Here is a 15,063-nt window from a genome sequence, read left to right as displayed (position 1 = left end):
AGAGCTAGGATTACAGGCGTGAGCCACCGCGCCGGCCTGATTTTTTTTTTTTTAACCTAGAGTTTTTATAATGGATATTGATCATTACTCTGCAGTATAAGTTGCAAATGATTTTTGTTCCAGTTTGCTAAATTCTTTTAATTTTGCTTGTAATTTTAGCCATATAAAAGATTTTTAACATAGTCACATTTATAAATCTTTCCCCCTTTTATTGCTTCTTGATACTGATTCCTAGTTAGTAATTTTTTTCCACTATCAGTTTATTAAGAAATTTTGTGATTTTTTTAAAGAAGCACTTTTAGGATTTTATTTTTTATATTTAGATAACTGATTCATTTACTTTTTATGCTGGTATATGTTGTGAGGGGACAGATCAGTTTTTATCTTTTCCTATCTGGCTATTCAGTGCCACTAATTAAAAAGTCCATCTTTTCCCAACTGAATTCATATGCCATCTTTATTGTGAAGTTCTCTGTGTACTTGGGCATATTTCTGGATTTTGTTTTATTTCATGTTTATTTACCAGTGGCATACCTTTTTTTGGGAGAGGCGGGGGACAGGGTCTTGCTCTGTTACTCCCACTAGAGTGCAGTGGTGTCTTCATAGCTCACTGCAACCTCAAACTCCTGGGCTCAAGCCATCTTCTTGCCTCAGCCTCTTGGAGTAGCTGGGACCACAGGCATATGCCACCCAGCTAATTTTTCTATTTTTTGTAGAGGTAGGGATCTCGCTCTTGCTCAGGCTGGTCTCAAACTCTTAGGCTATCCTCTTGCCTTGGCCTCCCAAAGCGCTAGGATTACAGGCATGAGCCACTGCACCAAGCCCCACACTTTTTAATTATAGGAATTTATACTGGTTTAATATCTGGTACAGCTAGTGCCTAAACCCACTTTCTCTTTCAAGTGTTTATCTTGCTATTCTTTCTTAGTTATTTTTCTATGTGGGATTTATGTTATAGAAAAAAACTAGTATTTTGAAAAATTAGGCTATGTTTATAAATTAACTTAGGGAAATTTGACATCTTTATCATGTCAAGCCCTCCTGTGCATTTGTTCATGTGTATTTTTTGTCTTGTAAGAATGTTTTATAGTTTATCTCTGAGGGATTTTATGCATTTCTTACATGCTTTTTAAATTTAATTAACTATTACTGTAATGGGAGTCTTACATTTTGTCTTTTAACTGGTAGTTAATGACTCTGTTCTGTTACTTTTCTAAATTGTTACTGCTTATAATAATTTTATGTTGAATGTTTTTCAGAGAATAAAAAATAATCATCTACATGTAGAGATAGTTATAACTGTCTTATTTCAATTTTTATACTTCTAATCCAGTGCTATTTAATAGAAATAGAATGTGAGCCATTATATTTTAATTTAAAATAATCTGCTGGGCACTGTGGCTCATGCTTATAATCCCAGCACTTTGGGAGGATGAGGTGGGAGCATCACTTGAGGCCAGGAGTTTGAGACCGGCCTGGGTAACATAGCAAGATTTCGTCTCTGCAAAACACAATTTAAAAATTAGCTGGGCGTGGAGGCTAGCATCTGTAGTCCTAGCTACTCAGGAGGCTGAGCCAGGATTTCTTGAGTCCATGTGTTTGAGGTTGCAGTGAGGTATGATGACACCACTGCATGCTAGCCTGCGCAACAAAGAGAGACCCTGTCTCAAAAAAAAAAAAAAAAATCTGGTAGCCTCATTTAAAAAAGAAACAGCTGAAATTAATTTCAGTAATATATTTTCTTTAACCTAATATAGGTAATAGATCATTTTAATATGTAATTGTAACAAATTAATGAGATATTTTATATTCTTTTATTTTGTACTAAGTCTTCAAAATCTAGCATGTTTTGTGCTTATAGCATTTTTTGACTTGCCACACATTGCTAGTAGCAACTGTATTAGACTGTGCAATTCTAAATGCTTTTTCTGGTCTTACTGTGTTATATAATACCACCAACACAATGTTAAATAAACAGCAGAGATAGTGAGATGATATGTATTTGATAATCTACTTTTACTCAATATGATCAGTACATTTTCACATTGATAATTGTACCTCTACAGCATTTTTCAAAGTTGCATGGAATGGTATAAGATATACCATAATAACCTTTTTAGGGGTTTAATGTTTTTGTTTTTGTTTTATTGTTACATGGCTTTAGTGAACATGCATATAGCTGAATCTTTGCAATCTTTGTTTCCTTATGCTTAAAGCAATTGCTATGTCAGAGTATGTAATTTTTAAAGGTTTGATACATATAGCCAAATTATATGTTCTGAATATTTATACTGATTTACTATTGGCATATAAATAACAGTATTTATTTACCTCACACGTTTGTTAATACTGTGTACTGTCTTCCAACATCATTTCCTCTTAGTTAAAAGTGGTATATTTTGCTTTGATTTGTATATTTCGATTAATAGTGAGATTACATGTTTTTCTTGTGTTTTTTGGTCATAGGCATTCTTTTGCATATTGACAGTTCATTTTATTTCTCATTTTCTGTTGTGGAATTGGTCTTTTTTGTGTTGATTTGTAAGACCCTTTAATATTATGAATATTAATCTATTTTATTTTACAAATACATCTCCCCAGCTTTCCATTTTTTTGTCATTTTTAAAATTGTGGAATAATTTAAATTTTATTTCTAATGAATTGTTGCTGTTACCTCTATTTCATATTGTTTTCTTATGCAGTGCTTCTATTTAGAGAATTGAAATCTGCCTGCTTTTTATTAGTTTTGTCTTTGCTGTAACTGCTTGCTTCCCTAAGGGGTTACGTATTTATATAAATACAATTTTGTCTATTTTTTCTTCACTGACATAAAGTGGCTGCTTTTATAATTATTAAATACATATTTGAGATTTGTTTTCTGGTGTATATTATTTTCCACTGTTCTGTTTATGACAGGTCATGTTAATATCTAATAGGGCAAGTGTTTATTTTCAGAAATGCTTTGGCTGGTAGTCTGGTTAGTTTTCTTCAGGGTACATTTTAGAATTATTTTGTCAAGTTAAGTCCCCTCTTCCACCCAGCAAAAGAAAAAAACACTACTGGTCCTTTTATTGAGATTGCTTTAAAATACAGAATTTTACAATTTTGTGTTTCATAATGAGCTTGTATAATTGTTTTTTAAAGTTTATTCCTAGTTATTTGTAGCTTTTTTTGTTGTGAAATCATATAAATTTTATTTCTAATGAGTTGTTGCTGCATATATGAAATCTTTTGCTTTTTGTATATTGATTTTTCTGTAACTCAGCTACTTTTTCCCTTTTTTTTTTTTTTTTTTTTTTTTGACATAGGCACTCTATTTGACGAATGAGGCTAGAATGCAGTGGCATGATCATAAAATACTACAGCCTTGAACTCCTAGGCTTTTAAGGCATCTCCCCGTCTCAGCCTTCTGGACTACAGGAATATACCACCACACTTCAACTACTCTTTATTCTTTTGGATTATCCAGAAAAATAGTCATCTCATCTACCAATAATTTTATTTTTGCCTCTTTCAATATTTATACTTTGCTTAAATTTTACTTACTAACTTCCAGAACAGAGTTAGTAATAACCAATGTTTTTGTCTTGTATATTATACCCAGGCATTTTCCTATTAGTCATAGGTTGTTGGTTTCAGAGAGGTACCATAATAAATCTTTAAGAAAGACTCCTGTTGCAAGTCTACTAAGAGTTCTTTGCTGTTTTAAATTAGGAAATGATTGTAAGTTATGTTCAGATACCTTTTTTGTCATGATGTTAGAGTTTTTCTTTTTCACAGACAGATGTAATGAGTTTTATTAGCTTTTCATTCTTGAATTGCTAAATTTTACCTGATTTTATATTTCTCTATATAACATAAAGTTGTAATTTCAAATTATATATTTTTTCTAAATACTCTGATTTCAAATACTTTGGAGCTGTATAAACACAATTAAATTATACCTTTATTGAAGATTTAAGAGATGTCACCTAAACTCCATCTGGGTAAATTTTTTTTGATGAGCTATACTGGTTTCATTTAGCTTCTGCCCAAGAGACAATTTGATATCTAAAACTGTTAAGAATTTATTTAAACATTAATTGTATCCAGAAACTATGCAATTTGGAAATCATAGGGCTGCTTTTTTCTAAATCCTAGTAGTTTTCTTTAGGAGAGGAAAACTGGTTTAGAATTTTTATTGGGATATATTTACTGATACTAAATTCAGAGAAAGATGAATGTTAAAGTAATAAAGTAGCACTTCTTTTCAAGGATTTCCCCTCCCCACCAGTATTTTATTCTTAAAGATTTTGAACTTACAGAATAGTTGTAGGAATAAGTCTTTAATGCATTAATTATTCTCATTCTCAGGTGCATTTTATCTGGTGTTTGAATATATGGATCATGATCTGATGGGACTACTGGAATCAGGCTTGGTTCATTTTAATGAAAATCACATAAAGTCATTTATGAGACAGCTCATGGAAGGACTGGATTATTGCCATAAGAAGAACTTTTTGCATAGGGATATTAAGTGTTCAAATATCCTTCTAAATAATAGGTATGGATATGAGCTTGGTATATATAAAATGAGTGTTATTTATAATGTATACCTTGATTTTGTTAAAAGGGTTTAAAATTCAGTTTACGTCATGCAACCATTTTAACATAATCAATAATATTACAGCTTGGGCTACCTCTAAAGTTGTGTTAAATAAATTAACTTCCAATAATTTGTAATGTGTATAAAATAATACTTGTTGACTTTTTGTTTGATATTCTTCCAAATCATGTGAATGGATCTTCTAATACTTAGTAATATGATTTCAGCTTTAGGTTAAGAATAGATTTTTAGCATTTTTTTAAAAAAATTCACAGCTGCAAAGTGAACTTTTTTTGAACTGTGTATATACACATACACACATACATTTAAAGCTTATGTTATATATTTCAGTAACAACATAACCTTAACCCTGGTAATTCTCTTATAACTGATACTATTTGTTAGTTTAAATGACATGTGTGTGTGATCCTGATATTAATTAGCAGAAAGTGTTCTATGCACTTAGCCCCTCTAAGAACTGGAAAATTGAACATAAATTTAAAGTGATGTGACTAAGTTCTTGAGCAGTGTTGAATTGAATAAGTAATTTGTTCTGTTACTAAGTAATAGAAATTATATCATTCTGTTTATTTTCATTGAAGTTTACTTTTCTAAATAGGAACTGTGAGTAGCACTGAAATGCTATTCTACTATAACTATTATAATAGTAGTACTTATAATAGTAATAATAATAGTACTACTATAATAATAATTAACAACTAAAACTATCCAAAGCAAGGTACTAATTGTTTACCTTATCTTGTGAATTTGTCTACTACTTGCCTTTCCCTCTATGACCTTGATGATACTGCAGTATGAGCAAAGTTAAAGTTTATTTAAATGTATTTTTGATTAATGCTAGGGATAAAATGTAAATGTGTATTATCAATTCACAGTAGATTAATGCCTTTTTTTCATTTTGTCTATTTCCACCAGAGGGCAGATAAAACTTGCAGATTTTGGACTTGCACGATTGTATAGCTCAGAAGAAAGGTAAGAGTACTTTCAAGTAAATACTATAGAGTCCAGTTGTAGAAGCTATACTATGAACACCTTATTGATAGTTTAAGGGAAATTTACTTTTTATGGTTAAATATACAAAACAGTGAAATTTTAATATGTTGGGTTGACTATTTTAATTATAAAGTTTTGTGTATTTACCTCAATTTAAAAATAATTGATTCTTAAACACAAGTAAATATGATTTTTAAAAAACGTGCAGCTTTAAATGTGACTGAAATGAACTCATGCATTTTTAAAATTCATGCTTAATTTTCTAATGCAGATTCAGACAGTAAGATGTTTTTAATTTTTATGTGAGTTAAAAACTTTAGTATATGCTTTATAAATTACCTGTTTAAACTTATAAACTTTATTTTAATTATTATTTTAAACTTCAGGGTTTTTTTAAGTTATATCTACAGTTTTTTTTTTTCAACTCCCTAAAACCCTTTATTTAAACAAACTATTATGAGGCAGTTCAGTATATAAGATAGGAAAAGGTAGAAGTTCTCTGGCTAAAGTTGGGGGTATATATCCTACTTGGCTCCCTTTGTGCCTGTTGATAGTGAAATATGCCTTGTCTTAGAACTAATGTAGAATTTAAAAATAAAATATTTTTGTATCATAGTGGATTTTATGTAAAATATTCCATAATTAATTGGATTTAAGAAATCTCTAGTGATTTTAGCCTATTTTTCTTTCCTGTCTTTATTTTCAGATTTATTTATGTATATTTTAAATTTTAAAATTCTTTATGAAAAGTCTTTCATTTCTTTAGTATCACCATAATTTTATCATTATTATTATTTTTTATAGGTTTAGGGGGTACAAATTGAATTCCATTACATGTATATATTGTATAGTGGTGGAGTCTGGGCTTTTGGTGTACCCATCACCAGAGGTTCTTTTTGTTTCTTACCCCCCATAGTTTAATGGTGAAACATAGTTGATTGGAATTCTTAGAAATAGGTGTTTCCTTTCAGTGAATCTTTACCAGAGTCTGGTTAGTTGAAGAAATAGACAAAAACTCTTACTTGAATTTTTCAGAGTGAAAAGTCTATTTTTAATCTTGTGATATTATTCTGAAAATTATTTTCATTGTTTAGTGTTTTCTGGAGTGGAAGTTTTTAAGTGGTGTGTTTTGGATCCAGTAGAAACCCCTCAGAAAGTACATTGTGGACAGAGTTGTGTTGGACAGGGCTCCGGTTTTCTATACCTACTTTCTTTCACTAGAGTTACTGTGGTTTTGTTTGTTTTACCTACTTCATTTACAATTACTATTTTAAGAAAGGGTTATATGGCTTTTTTTAAAGTTTAAAACTGTTCAAGAGCTTAAAAGCTATATCCCTTATTTTGTATTTGAGAAAATTGAGACCAGAAAGGGTTGAGAGACTTTATTTATTATTATTTTTTAATTGACAAAATTGTATGTATTTATCATGTACAGCTTGCTTGGAAATATGTATATATTGTGGAATGGCTAAATTGAGCTATTTAATATATGCATTACCTGATATATTTTTTTGTGGTGAGAACACTTGAAAATCTCTCTTGGCAATTTAAAAGAATACAGTATATTGTTGGTAACTATAGTCACTATGCTGTACAATAGACCTCTTGAATTTATTCCTCCTGTCTAACTGAACTTTTACATTCTTTGACCAACATGTCCTGACCCCCAGCCCCCCAGCCTCTGGTAACCAACTCTACTGTCTATATGAGTTCAACTTTTTTATATTCCATATATAAGTGAAATCTTATGGTATTTATCTTTCTGTGTCTAGCTTATTTCACTTAACATTAATTCCTCCAGGTTTATCCATGTTGTCACAAATGGCAGGCTTTCTTTGTTGATAGTATTCCATTGTTCATATATGCCATATTTTCTTTATCCATTTATCTGTTGGTTGATTTTATGTCTTGGCTATTGTGAACGGCTGAATGACTTTAAAAAGGTCAAAATATGTTGTCAGAGCTAAGGGTTCAAAGTTTTCAGCTCCCAATTTTTCGTTCTTTCTATCATATACAATATTGCCTCTTGGTAGAAATTGAAAAAAAAATTGGGTCTGAATGTGTATTTAATTCAAAACTTCACTTGAAGTATATTTTTTGAATGACTAAATTTCTGTGGCTATTTCTTTGGGAGAAATTCTGATTAATTAAGGGTTCTATCTATTAAGCTGGTTCATTGAGATTTCACTTTAGTTATATTATCCTCAATACAAGTATATGTCTATTATAGTTGAATATAAATCTCTTCATGTTCTTGTTAGGTTTCGGTGGAGGTGGAAAACAGCTAATTATCATTTTCGTCTATTAGATTCTTGTTATACAGATATTTGTGTATATTTGGAATAGAAAAACTGACTAAAGCCAAATTTTGTATATCAAGCTCCATTTTCCCATTGATTTTCATTTTAAAATGCAATTTTGGGTTCCAGTGGAGTGCCAGGGGTGTGGCATATTCACTTGGGCCATGGTCCCCATTGCCCTGCTGGATTGATGCAGGAGTACTGAGTTTCAAGAAGCAGGAAATCTTAAATCCCATAACTTTGTATCTCAGGTAATGTATACTGAATTTTTCTGCTCAATTAAATTCATAAGAGAAAAACTTGGTGTGTCATTTTGTTTGATAAGCAAATATCCTTAAGGGGTTTATATACTCCTTTAAAATCTTTCCTTTTTTTAGATTAAAGTAATTCTAATTTCTTTAAAATCCATTGGAGAATTAGGCTTAATACTAACATAATGGGATACCTTTAAAAATAGTTTTTTTTCCCAGTGAATCTTAATAATATACTGATTTTAAAAGAAATCTACCTTTAGCATTAAACCTAACGCATGAAACTATAAGAATTCTAGAAGAAAATGTTGGAAAAACTCTTATAGACATTGGCCTAGGCAAAGAATTTATGAAGAAGACCCCAAAGGCGATCAGAGCAACAACAAAAATAAATAAGTGGGACCTAATCAAATTAAAAAGCCTTCTGCACAGCCAAGGAAACTATCACAAGAGCAGACAACCTACAGAATGGGAGAAAGTATTTGCATGCTACACATCTGATAAAGGGCTGATAAGTAGAATCTATACAGAACTCAGGAAAATCAGCAAGAAAAAATCAAACAACCCTATCAAAAAGTGGGCAAAGGACATGAACAGAAACTTTTCAAAAGAAGATAGACTAATGGCCAACAAACATATGAAAAAACACTCAACATCTCTAATCATCAGGGAAATGCAAATCAAAACCACAATGAGATATCACTTATCTCCAGTGAGAATGGCCTCTATCAAAAAGTCCCAAAACAATAAATGTTGGTGTGGATGTGGAGAGATAGGAACATTTATATACTGCTGGTGGGACTGCAAGCTAGTGTAACCTCTGTGGAAAGCAATATGGAGATACCTCAAAGAACTACAAGTAGAGCTACCATTTGATACAGCAGTCCCATTACTGGGCATCTACCCAAAGGAAAAAAAGACATTCTATAAAAAAGACATCTGCACTCGAATGTTTATAGCATCACAACCTACAATTGCAAAGATGTGGAAACAACCCAAGTGCCCATCAATACATGAGTAGATTAATAAAATGTGAAATATGTATACCATGAAATTCTACTCAGCCTCAAAAAACAATGGTGATCTAGCACTTCTTGTATTATCCTGGATACAGCTGGAACCCATTCTACTAAGTGAAGTATCACAAGAATGGAAAACCAAGCACCATATGTACTCACCATCAAATCGATACTAACTGATCAACACTTAAGTGCACATATAGTAAAAATATTCATCTGGTATTGGGCAGATGGAAGGGGAGTGGGGGACAGGTATATACACACCTAATGGGTGCAGTGCCCACAATCTGGGGGATGGACATGCTTGAAGCTCTGACTTGGGTCGGACAAAGGCAGTGTACCTAACCTAAACATTTGTAGCCCCCGTAATATGCTGAAATAAAAAAAAATTAAAAAGAAAAGGAAAAAAAGAAATCTACCTTTAGCAGATTTATTGTATCAAATTTTCTAGATATTTCTTGAAATAAGTATCTGTGATGGTTCATTCGTATTTCTACTTTGCTATTATAAACAGAAAGCAAGGTAAGACTTTACCATACATAATATACCTACCCATGCAAACGTTAAGTCAACTTTGAAGTATTTTCTAAGTAATTAGCTACCGTAGATAGAATAACTGAAATGTTCAATAATTTAAACTTTTTAGTTTCAAAATAGAGATTGCAGTTTATCACTGTAGTAGCATCAACCGTATCTCTCTCACTCATTTGATTTTGGATATACTTTTTTTGAATTTGAGGAAAACTGGAAAGACATGTAGTACGTGGGGGTCTATGACCAATATGGATCTCATCCGACATGTGTGTTATAGTAGAAGAACAACTGGATTAAAATTAGGGGGCAAATGGTTTCTTTAAACTTGAATCATTTTCTCATTTTGAACATCAGTATTGATACTTCATCCCATTCTGCACTGGGAACTGTGGAACTTTTTTTTTTTTAAACCCCATTTCTTCATTACCCATTCATCTTTCAGTAGCTATTTTGAGTACAACCTTCTTTGAGACCACCAGCCACAATATTTCTCTCTTCTGAGTTTTTATTTGACCAGGTCACTGCTCCAATGCTTTTCCAGAGGGTAGAGTGTCGTTCTCTCTTTGTGTGACTGTAATGTAAAACCCATAATCCTGGCCGGGCGAGGTGGCTCATGCCTGTAATCCTAGCACTCTGGGAGGCCGAGGCGGGTGGATCGCTCAAGCTCAGGAGTTCGAGACCAGCCTGAGCAAGAGCGAGACCCCGTCTCTTCCAAAAAATAGAAAGAAATGATCTGGACAACTAAAAAAATATATATATAGAAAAAATTAGCCGGGCATAGTGGTGCATGCCTGTAGTCCCAGCTACTCGGGAGGCTGAGGCAGAAGGATCGCTTGAGCCCAGGAGTTTGAGGTTGCTGTGAGCTAGGCTGACGCCACGGCACTCACTCTAGCCCAGGCAACAAAGCGAGTCTCTGTCTCAAAAAAAAAAAAAAGATTATATTGTACTTACTTCAGCCCTGATGGAGTATGGGAAGGGCAGCTTTAGGGTAAACAGTTGCCACCTTCTCGTGTTGGGAGAATCTCACCCATGTCCTTAATGCCGAGAGCTTACAAATCTGAATTTCAAGCCTTGATCTTTCTTCTGGTCTCTAAACTGTGTGTTTACTGGACATCTCCACCTAGATGATCTGGTACCTTAAATTAAACATTGTTATAAAACCCATCTATCCCATTTTCCAGGAAAAAGACTGCTCCTTTAACTTTATTTCCTATTTTAGTTAAAGGTATACAGTAACCCTTACATACGGATTATGTCTCATACAGACCAGTGTAAATAGAATTTTTATTGGTTTTCCTGCTTCTGGTTTTTCTCCATAATGTTCTTCTCTCCCACCATTCTTATCCACTGCCATCCCCAGCCCCCTTAGATAATAGCATTGTTAACTATTTGTAGTTCCCTAAACATGCTGTGCTCTTGAATGCTTCTCTGAATCTGCATAAACTGTTTCCTTTTGTATGGAATTACACTTCCTATTACCTTAGTCTGACAAATTTGGTTTTTTTCCTTCAGTATGCAGTTCAGGCATTACCTCTTTTGCAGTCTTCCCTGAAATCCCTCAGGCATCCTTGCGTGCATCGTCCTCTATGTGCTCAGAGAATATTATTCATTATTCTATGTAGTATTTATAGTGCATTAATATAATTTTATATCTGTAGTACCACCATACCTTAAGGCTCTAAACAGCTACAAATGTGTTTTTTTGTTTGTTTGGTTCAACCGTCTGCTAGTGCTTACTTAGCATAGTGCCTAACTCAGAGTTTCAGTAAATATTTCTTGTTCATAAAGAAAGGAAAAAGAAGGAACAAACTTAATTAACATTTGTGTATAGCACTTTTATTATTTATAGTTCCCTTTCAAAGAATTATTATAAAAGAAATTCTTCTGAGATGGGTGATAATAGGTATCTTTATTCTTAGGCACATTTTAAAGGTAAAGAAACATTAAGAAAATTTAAGTGCATTCTCAAGATCATACAACCAGTAAGTGGTAGAATTAAGGGTCTTTTGACAGAAAGACTGTTTATTTTTATTATACTGGAGTGCTTCCCTGGTAAGACTCTGAATCCAACCTTGATTACCTAAAAGTATTTTCTAGGTGGGGGGCTCTAGGGGCCTCTCAAGTCTGCTTTAGTGGTACCATTAGGCTGATGACAATTTTTCGCGTTGTTTTATAGCAAAGGGTCTGCTGAGTTTTACTGTATCTGCCTTCTTACCCTCCAAATATAATTTATTTTTGTCAAATGAGATACGCTATAGTTTTTGTCTTCCAGCAGGTTAGCAAGTCGTGTGATATTTCCTTTTCTGAATCTACCTTAATCATATTGAATTTCATTCTATTTTAAGCTTCTTGAAAGCTCCTTAAATATCTAATGAGAAATCTGTAAATGAAAAATATTTTGATAGTGTCAAATATTTAAAATCATGTGAGATTTCACGTGTAAGTTCTATTATTCATAAGTCTGATGACTTTTGTTAACCATACTAAGGTAGAAAGTTAAAAAAAAGTGTTTGGTTTTTTTGTTTTTTTTTAAATAAGGTGTTGCTTCCCTAGTGGACAAAGAAGTAGTGTCTGCCTCTTTGCAGAAACTGTTAACGAGATTTACAGATGAAGGTATTTAGTAGAAATTGAAATTCTGAATATTTAATGTTGACATTATTATTTCTGGGTCTTTACAAAGTTTAGTTTTTTGCCATCCAAGAATAACTGCTTGTTGGAGTTACTCTTTTGTTTTTCTAATTTAATGCAGGAGGGGGTGTGTGTGTGTGTGTGTGTGTGTGTGTGTGTGTGTGTGTGTGTGTGTGTGTGTGTGTGTGTGTTAGGCTATTGAGTTTATTACTTGGAATTTGTCTTTAATTGTAGAAATAAATTGGGGTTGTTCATATCATATTTTTAGATTTTTTAAGTATAGAAATTTATTCTGTAACACCTAAGAACCTGACTATGTGTTTTTCAGTCTTGTTTATTTTTCAGGAGTTTGCTTTTTGTGAAAAAAAATAGGTAGACAGGCCTCAAGAATGTAATTTTTTTTTAATCCATGAAAAATAAAAGCAGCATAAATGTAGTGCCACATCGGTTAGCTTCTTTGTGATCTAGATCATCTGTGTTCATTTGGGGGCTTTCTGGATTTTCGTTTGTCTGCCTTTAGATGATCTATTTTCGTATTACAACAGTGCTTTAATTTTCCTGGGATTTAAATTTTCTCATTTCAAAACATAGTTTCTGTCTCTCTTACTTTTGTCTTTACATTTGTAAACACAGCAGTCTAATCATAACATGGAATATTTTATTGATAATGCTATAAACTATTGAATTGGGTGATGCCTGAAATTGGCCATGTTCCCTTCTAACTCCACCTACGTTGGAACTTGCTTTTATGAGTGAAGCCCCTCTGTCTGCATACCTTTTCAACATTTGCTTGTTTCTCATTAAATAATAGGTGGAAAGTACCTAGTTTGCAAAATTTTTGAATAAATCATCATGAGTTTTCCTTGTCCTTAATAAAACCATCATTTTCATTGTCTTTTATCAGTGCTGACTTTTAAGAGCTTACTAAAAAGTAGTTTATTTAAAAGTTTATTAAAAACTAGTTTATTAAAAATATTTGAAACATAATTAAAGCACCACTAGCTTCTTTAAAGTTTTCTTGTTGCTTCTGTTCTCTCCCTGGCTTTATCTCCTTGCTCTGGAAAATGAGCATTTGCCCAGCCCTCTCAGGAAACTGAAGGTTCAGTGTGTTCTTGGAGCAAGAACCAAATAATAAAGGATTTTATAGGCTCTGTATAGATATTCTCTAGAAGGCAGCAATGTGTGTACTAAAGGGGTAACACATTCACATTTATTTTATACTGTCACTTTGCACTTTAGAAAGTGGATTGACCTTCGTAAGTCAATTAGAAAAAGCTGTTGCAGTCAATCTAGATAGGATGATTATAGCTACAACTAGGGAATGGGCACAGGTTTTGAAAAGACACATGAATCATATCATAAGGATGTAGAATGGCTAGAATTTGATGGTTGAATATGTGCTATGAGATCTATCCCTGCCTCCACCCCTACTGTATGGTTTCTGCTTGACTAACTGGATGAATGGCTTATTAGTTAGGATAGACTAAACTTTTGTAACAAAGAGAACCTCAAATTTTAGTGGCATAAAGAATAAGAAGTTTATGTGTATTTTTTTCACTTAATAATCTTGAGTGGTTGTTGCTTACCTTAGTGTACAATTAAGAATATTTAACCATACATACAGTCATTCAGGGAACCAGGTTGGAAGATCTGCTACCTTCTACACATGCCTTCCAAGGCTATTGCCAGTAGTGAAAAAAGAGGAGGGAAGAGTATAATGAGCCAGGACTAGAAATGACACTTATCACATATGGTTATGTTCCATTGGAGAGCATTAGTCATGTGGCCACATCTCATGCAGAGAGGATGGGAAACGTAGTGGAGCTGGGCAGCTGTCATAGAAGAAAGGAAGAACCAATTTTAGAGGACAGCTATGGGTTTCTGCCACAAGTGGTGATGCCGTTTGCTGAGACAGGAAACAGGAAGAGAGAAGCGGTTTGTATTTAATAGCAAAAGGTAATAAAAGTTACTTTTCTTGGAAGATTTCAGGAGCAAAGAGGGAGTGAAAATAGGAAGGAGGAAAGGGCATGAAAAAAATAGTGTTTATTGTTATGTAGTTATGGTATAATATAAATCATTGGATTAAAAGTATTAATAAGTGCTTACAATGTTCCAGACACTGACCTAGGTTAATACCTGTTAGCTAGATGTTAGAGATAGAGCTATGAAAGATCAAATTACTGTCTCATTTATGTGATGATGAGGGAAGTTAGATAAAACACAGGTCAGGTAAAGAATTTAAAATACTAAGTGCTACAGAGCAAATAAAATAGTGACCATAGGGTCCAAGTAGGGGTGGTAGTGGCTGATTGGGTAATTTTCACTAGGGCAGTTAGGATAGACCTCTGAGGAAGTAAATTAGAGCTAAGACCTGAGTGATGAGAAAGGGAAAACTTAATGAAGACCCAGGCAAAGAACATTCCAAGTAGAAACTAGAAGGAATTCAGCTAGTACATAGCCTGGGAAAAGACTTGGAAGGTTTAAAGGTTAAAAAGTTGCCCAGTATCATAGGAGGTGAGGTCCTCAGTATACATACAGTCTTATCAACTGAGGTAAAGTTTAAATTTCATTTAGTTGCAGTGGTGAAATCACTGGACAGTTTTAAGCAAGTAGGTTTTATGATCTGGTTTTATGCTTTTAAAAAACACTTAAAGGCCGGGCGCGGTGGCTCACGCCTGTAATCCTAGCACTCTGGGAGGCCGAGGTGGGCGGATAGCTCAAGGTCAGGAGTT

The 15,063-nt window shown here is 33.2% G+C and overlaps 1 protein-coding gene across 3 annotated transcripts in view; it reads left to right on the top strand.

Moving 5' to 3' along the window:
- CDK13 (cyclin-dependent kinase 13) overlaps positions 1–15,063 on the top strand; it is a 115,380-nt gene that overhangs the window by 69,756 nt on the left and 30,561 nt on the right. For all 3 annotated transcript variants that reach the window (XM_012654537.1, XM_012654535.1, XM_012654536.1), the window contains exons 6-7: positions 4,354–4,543; positions 5,522–5,578. In XM_012654537.1, coding sequence (XP_012509991.1) covers positions 4,354–4,543; positions 5,522–5,578 — 247 coding nt within the window. The remainder of the gene's footprint in view (positions 1–4,353; positions 4,544–5,521; positions 5,579–15,063) is intronic.

Source organism: Propithecus coquereli, unplaced genomic scaffold, assembly GCF_000956105.1.
Source record: "Propithecus coquereli isolate 6110/MARCELLA unplaced genomic scaffold, Pcoq_1.0 Scaffold441, whole genome shotgun sequence".
NCBI lineage: Eukaryota > Metazoa > Chordata > Mammalia > Primates > Indriidae > Propithecus > Propithecus coquereli.
Note: the sequence above shows the minus strand (reverse complement) of the source record. Positions and strands in the feature narration are given on the sequence as shown.